The 7,609-nt window shown below is 31.7% G+C and overlaps 1 protein-coding gene across 2 annotated transcripts in view; it reads left to right on the plus strand.

The window, feature by feature from the left end:
• LOC106472864 (NACHT and WD repeat domain-containing protein 2-like) overlaps positions 1 to 2,944 on the plus strand; it is a 39,274-nt gene extending 36,330 nt beyond the window's left edge. For both annotated transcript variants that reach the window (XM_013933535.2, XM_013933536.2), the window contains exon 14: positions 942 to 2,944. In XM_013933535.2, coding sequence (XP_013788989.1) covers positions 942 to 1,159 — 218 coding nt within the window. In that variant the 3' untranslated portion in view covers positions 1,160 to 2,944. The remainder of the gene's footprint in view (positions 1 to 941) is intronic.
• The last annotated feature ends 4,665 nt before the right edge of the window (positions 2,945 to 7,609 follow it).

Below are 7,609 nucleotides of genomic sequence, written 5' to 3' on the forward strand. Positions count from 1 at the left end.
AGACATAACACAATTGTAAACAAAAAAAATTATTATTGAAAATATCTGGAAAACTTTTATAAACTTGAAGCTTTCAAATAGACACTGTATTAAAATCATTCCTTATACTATTTTAAAATGGATTATAATTACGAAAATACCACCACTTACCATTAGCGTTGTATGTAGCAAATCCAGTAGATAACTTAAATACTTCATTTTTTTTTCTATATTGATTAAGATATTATATTGGTAAAATATTTTTATTTACTTTAGTTGTTTCCAGTACTAAAAAATTTTACTGTCTGAAGGCATTAAAAGCCCATTGAAAAGTTGTTTTTAATAATCTCTTTATGTTCTTATATTTCGAACTTCACTATAACCACAAGAGGAGATGATCAAAATAGAAATGTGTATTTTAAGACTTTTTTTAAAATACATATCTGATTAAGTATATCACTGTACTTTTGTAGTAAACTTGTAATTTTTATAAATCATCTTGTAAACACATAATCTTGGAAATTCATTACTATTCACATTCTCTCTATTCTTAGCAATCATCATAGTAATTAATATATTCCTTTAGCAATTCCTCAAAAGGTGCTAAATGCCAAATTTTATTAGTTCTAAGAAATGTATTATGCTGCAGAAAAATTGCAACTGATTTACTGTCATGTCAACTTCACTAATCGAGAAATGTAAAATAGCAAACTAACCCCTTCCATGTCAGGTTTTTTTTTTTTGCTTTTTGATAGCCTACTTTAATGCATTGTAATATGCAAAAAATAGTTTGCCCAAATTAACTCTGGCAAATATTTTTTGAAATATGGAGAACATCTGAATTATCTTGGACAAGTCATGGAAGGAAGAGGTTAACAAATTTGCTACGTTTGTTGCTACAGACCTGTAAAAATCATCCATCAACAATTGCCTGTTTCAAGTATTACTTTTCTTTGTTACAGGTATCTGCTTAGCAGTGTTTACACCAGATCATGCCATGTTATGTTGCGAGTTTTCTTCTGATGGTGGGGCAGTAGTGATGGCGCTTGAAGGCAAGGACAGACTGGTTACTCTTCTTCTGTGTCACCTTACCACAGTTGATGATGAAAAGATGAAGATTAGAGAGTTTGGAGACCCAGATAACAAAGGCAAAGTATTTGATGTCAGTGAAGAAGAATAGGTAAAGAATTCTGGAGTTGATAAAGCTATTAAGAGTCAAACTTCATACAAGCTTGTGGCCACTAACACATAAGCAGCAACCTACATCTGTTTTGCTAGTGTTAGAAATTCCTGTCACTGAAACGTGGAGATGTGCATTTGTACAGAGCAGCATGTATCACACCTTTACTTCTTTCCTTTAAAATATTTTTCATAAATGGTAATTATATTGCTTCTTGAATGTCAGTATGTTTCATACCAACATTTGTAATTTAGCAATTATTATTTTAATTCATTAAAACTGTGAATTCCCAGAATTTAGTGTACTTAAAACTTTTCCATTTGTTCATCTAATTTAGAGAATAGAGAACTAGTGAATTTTTTTTTACTGTCAATTAGAGTTCGGGATTGCTATATCCATTATTATAAATACATTTTTCTAAACTATTTAGGCATCAAGTTCGTAATCCTCAATAACACCTAAATTGCATCACGCAAAATAAAATAATAAAACAAATACTGTCAGTATTTTTAATTGTCCCACCAACTGCTGTTAGGGTTTCCTCTGTATTCTAAATATCAAATGAGTGGTGAAGATGTTTATGCAAGTATTTTGATATAAAGTTTTATCATTAGTTTGGAAATTTCACCATGATAAATTTACTACTGTATTTTCAGAATTTTTGCTTTGAGGTGCTATGAAATTTATTCAAGTGTTTTTGTTTGTAGGCATGTCATGTATTTGGAAGAAAAGTTTAAGGTATTGTTTACTTGTTTTTAAAAATTCAAATTCAATATCCATTATTCATAAACCCAGTTCATGTACAATTAACTGCTTATCGTTGCTTGTTGTGTTAATGGGAGACTTAGGACTAATTAATATTTTCAACCTTATATTTTACAGTTGTACATAGAACTGTTAAAATATGTGTAAGTTAAATATAAGTCAGTGGTTACTTGATAAACCTGTTTAAAAATGTTTAATCTTAAAAAAAATTACCAGCAGCAACAGTTCACTGCTGATATGTCAAAATGATGCAAATTCAAAAGTCCAGGTTTACAAATTAAGAGACACATGATATTTAAAGTACAAAAATTAGGACAAATGAACCATTTGTAATCGAAACAACGTGGTATAACATTTTCATGTAAAATCCAAATCATGAAAGAATGAATAACATGTTAACTGCTGTGATGCTTGGCATCAACTATGGCAGGTGCTAATAAGTTTTAATGCAATATCATTGTATTTTCAAGTTAAACAATAGTAATAATAACAATAAACAATGTGTGATATTTTCCTTTTTTTTCTATATTTTATTTAAGATGGAAATGTGCATCTTCAGCATTACACAAAAATTATAGAAGTCAAGTGCTGCAGATGCACATGTGTGTCTAGAAATTTATCTAGATGGAGGAAAAATCATTTTATTTGAAGAAAAGACAAAGTCAATCGAAACAGGTATTTATCATTATATATGTATCACATGATGAATACATTAAAATTTTTATGGTACACTTTGAAGCACAGGTCCAGACAAAAAAAAAGGTGATCCTGGACATGCTTCACTGTTATCAATTGAATCTTGCATTTTACCTTTTCACTGCATAATCTGCACTTTATCATTGTTTTGCTGCTTGGACCAATTTTGCATTTTGTTGGTAAATGCTCAATATCTGTAGCTTTAAGTGATTTACTTACAACTGGAGGTGGTGAAAGCTCCTTTGTTACCACTAGACAAAAATCATACATTGTCATTTTGTTCCCAGAATATTGATTATACAAATAAAAAGAATTTAGCAGTCATTTGTAATATTTTAATGCAAATTTTCTTATACCACCCTACAGTTTTTCACAAGCAAAGATAATATGATAACATCTGATCTTGCCTGTCGATTCTACTTATATACTTAATGCACATTTCAAACGGCAGTCAGGGACAAACCTGTGCATCATGAGGACTCGTGAATGAATGCTAAAAGTGCACATGTGCATCCCTTAGCATTGAATGTGTTAAGTGGTTTTGACATGAGTACAGCAATTTACTATTAAAAGTGTAAATGTTATCTCTGAAACTTAAATATGGTAGCCAGTAATGGTTCTTTGATGGGCACGGAAACAAATATCTCTTCTGCTTGCATGTTAAGGGTCATGTTAAGGGTATAATCCTGGTTTCTTTCTGAACTACTTTCAACTGAAATTTGAAACATAGGTAGTGCCATGCATATACTTGAACGTTCTGTTTGATCAAATTTGGAATTCTTTATAAATGTGCTTATAGATCTTGTTTAATTTCATATTTAATAATTTAGTATAGATTTTTTTTTACTGAACAGTATAAAATCTTTTTTTTTATCTCAGTAAACTTGACATTAATATTTTTTATCATAATTGCTAATTAGCCTCCATTGAATGCTATTCATAATTAGTTCAGAAAAATACCCCCCTCCTCCATAAAATGAGCAACATACAATTTTCTTTATTCATACAGTATATGTATATGAATTTACAAGTTTCTTATTCACTTCACAGTATTACACTTAATTTTTAATTCTAATAAAAGTCACCAGGTTTGGCAGCAGCTTTATTTAAAATCTCTAAATATTGAAAAACATAGCTACCATGGCTGCTTCTTGGATATTGGACATGGCAATTCTCACTCAGGTCATCAAAGAGACTTTAGTGGTCTTGCTGACATTCCCCGATCCCTGACACAATGTGATCAAGGTCAATCTGTTGTCACCTACTGGTAATACCAGCAGCAGGTTATCAAAGAGACTGATCTTGCAGAGATCCATCCCATGAGACAGCATGGTTTGGGTCAATCAAAATTTACTATTATGGAGCATACATAGCTGCAAGTCTGCAGTATGGCTTAAACTAATCTTACAAATATTAAACCCATCAAATTTGACTGTGGGAGCTTGCCTATTCTCTTGACCGTAATGGCAAAACTTTGAAGGCAGGTCCAGCAACTTTTGATTTTTTGACTCCCCTCCCTCTCTAGAAGTATCCAAGTTATGTAAGTAACATATTCTTTCTTTCAAAAGAAATAGTCACCATGGATATCTAGAATGTTATTTTTAATTTAAATTTTTTATATGTGTATACAGCTATTTGACAAAAAATCTTCCTAGTTACAGTCATAGATGTGAATCAGGAAATTAAATTAATAAAATTACAAGTTGTGGCAACTTGCATATAATAGTCCCAACACTATCCAACTGAAGTTGTCAGAAAGACTTACCAGATCCAAGGTTCTTAATTTCTACGAAGTTATCCACCACAGGAAAACTTGTTTACTCTGCAACATCCTTTTCTTTTCATCATATTTTAAGACTCCAACTTTCACATTTTACATAGGATGAAGCCAGTAAGCAGTACAAGGTACTAGCAAATCTATAGAAAAAACTAACAATCACATTTGAGAAATTTCGTTTGTAACAAAACCCGTTATTTGGCTTAATGTTGGGTAAACATATACAGCTAAAATGTGTGGTAGAACGTTTTTTTCATGGTTCAGTGTATCCACATGTGGAAACATCACTTTATGCTTGTATTGTTTTCTACATTATGATTTCATACTGCAGTATTTATTGAGGTAATTTCAAAGTATTTTAATATAAATTTTTCTAATCACAAACATTATTTATTTGAAATGAAGCTTGAAGACATTAAAATGGAGACCAGTACTGGTTAGTAAAACACCTCCTAAATGTTAAAAGTTGAGTTTAATCTTTAACTAATCTACAAAGTTGTATATGTAATAATCGATATGTATTTGATCACAAAGGAAAGCCAAAATACAATAAGAAGATTACAGTGCTGACATTTGTACATAAAAAGATGTCTACAAATTATGGTTTATCAACTTTCTTTTTTTTCCAAAGCCAGATGTCACAAGAATGTACCCCATAAAAAATGCTCGTTCTTACTGTTCAATATGTACGAAGGATAAAAAAAAAATTATCTAACTATTCAAAAACACCTTTGGTATGAAAAAAAGGTGTGGCCAGAAAAGGATAATTTTGTGCAACTTAAAGGAATGAAATCAAAATTGGGGGCCAAACTGGTAGCTACACTTACAGCTTTGATAAATATTTTACAGCAAACATTCATTCGTTAATTAGCCAGGCCACGTTTTTTTGTTCAACTTGGGGCATGATGGTGGGTAAAACAAAATACGTGGCCTAGCTAACTAATGAATAAATATTTGCTGTAAAATTCTCATCAGTGCTATAAATGTATTTACCAGTTTAGCCAATAGTTTGATTTCATTCCTTTAAGTCGCACACCTAATATGTTTTTGGCCGCACCTTTTTTTCACACCTAAGGTGTTTTTGATTAGATATCATGACTTTTTATCGATACATACCAATACACCACAGCGAATAAGAAAGTGATACTCGATAGTAACACACATTAGTTTTAAGATCGCAACCCTAATATTCGGAAGAGACCTTTACAGAACTAACCAAATTCTTTAAAGTATAGGGTGGTAGTTTTTCCTCCATAAAACAGTGTTAATAGCTTCCTTTATTGTAATGCCATCGAATTTAGATTAACAGTTTCTTGTCATCACCTCCATGCAATCCGTACAACATTATCAAGCATCATTATTTATGCTAATATCACGTGACGCTAAACGCTCTGTGATTAGGGTCATTTCATAAAATTTGGTCAATTTGTGTTGAAAAGTTAGCAATGAATAATCAATTATAACCGTCCATCCGGATGATTCTTTTGAAACCTTGAGCTGGAAACTATTAATCTAGTTTGCATGGCCTAACCAATACTTATGTATCTGCACTTGCTTTCACCCTACAGTTTTGCTGCTCTAAATCAGCAGTTTTTAATCTGAGCGACAAAAAATGTTAGATCGATAGCTCATGTGACTTTTTGTGGAGGCGTGAGCACAAATTTTGATCAAATATGACCTGTTTTTGTTGAGTAACTTTGCACATGTGGCTTATAATTCTAGGTTGAAAAGATCTATCGGTGTACTACATTTGAAAGAAATCCATGAAAGTTAAGTATGTTTTTCTACCAAATAAAATTCCCGTACTTTTGGTGCGAAGAAAAAATATAGGAAGAAAGTCAATCAAAATTGGAGATGTTATATCTCGGATATTTCTTAATAGATTGCCTTGAAATTTGGTAGGTGAAGTAACAGTCCAGTAGAGCACATCCACTGATAATATGTGATAGTTTGGATTACCACAGTCCGAGATACAGGAGGTGGAAAATCGCTAAACTACCACTCCTGTTAATAACACACAGCGTGTCCTGCAGCAGGTTGTTTTGACCACACTACCACGTGTCTTGATGACAGCATTTTACGTTCATGAGATGGCACATGATCACAAAATAAAGAATGAAAAACCTAGAAAATGTTTGTTCCTACAAGTGTCCTTGGGATGGCACATAATCAGAAAGTAAAGTCTGAGAAAACAATAGAACGTTTGTTGCATAAGTAAAATACATAACGAATTATATATATGATGTGTCCACTGCAGGAATCGAACCCCAAATTTTAACATTATAAGCCATTGAACTTACCAATGAGCTCCCACGAGGTGGATTATGAATGCCATAAAATAAGGCAGATGTAATAATGAAGTACTATAATCATTTTCTGTAAAATAACATTTTAATATTGCTTCATTTGAACTCGCATAATATTAATTTCTAAAAATAATACTGTTGTTGTCATTTCCATAAGGTTTTGTCTGTTTTGGGGCAATGTCACATTGGACTATCTGCTGTGTCCAGCACGGGGAATAGAACCCCATATTTTAGCGATTTAAGTCTATAAACTTACCACTGCCTCACTGGGGGACTTTCCATAAAAACTTAAAACCCTCATTTTGTAAAAGCTTACTGTAAATATGATGATGTACATAATGAAGCCATTAAGAAACATTAAATAAATGGTAACTTCTTTTTTAATCTGAAAGTGATTAACAGATAACAGAATGTTACTACAGACTACAGACGTCATTTGCTTTTTTATGTTTAAACACAAAGCTACTCAATGCGCTATCTGCAGTGGCACAGCAGTGTTGATTTTTAGTGTTAAAAACCCTGAAGCTTATCATTGAGACATCAGTGGGTATTGACTCTTCATACAAGTCATTGAAGAACAAACTTTACCACTGTTTTAGATACAGATATATTGGCAAAGTTACACAGTTTTTACTCCTTTTTCATATAATAAACCATACTGACTTTTTAAAACGTTTGAACGTTTACAAGAGGAGAAGTATTTTTAGCATGTAGCATCAATTACAAATTATGTTATAGAACAATGCAATAAAATCAAAGTGTAGTTGCAAGCCTAAAAAAACTTTTCTTTTTATTAGAAAGATCGTTTCCAAACACAGGAAACGTCAGCATGATTTAAAAGAAGTAACATGTAAAACTTTGTGACAATAATCAATATATATATATATATATATATGTGTGTGTGTG

The sequence above is a fragment of the Limulus polyphemus genome, unplaced genomic scaffold (genome assembly GCF_000517525.1).
Source record: "Limulus polyphemus unplaced genomic scaffold, Limulus_polyphemus-2.1.2 Scaffold5681, whole genome shotgun sequence".
Taxonomy (NCBI): Eukaryota; Metazoa; Arthropoda; class Merostomata; order Xiphosura; family Limulidae; genus Limulus; species Limulus polyphemus.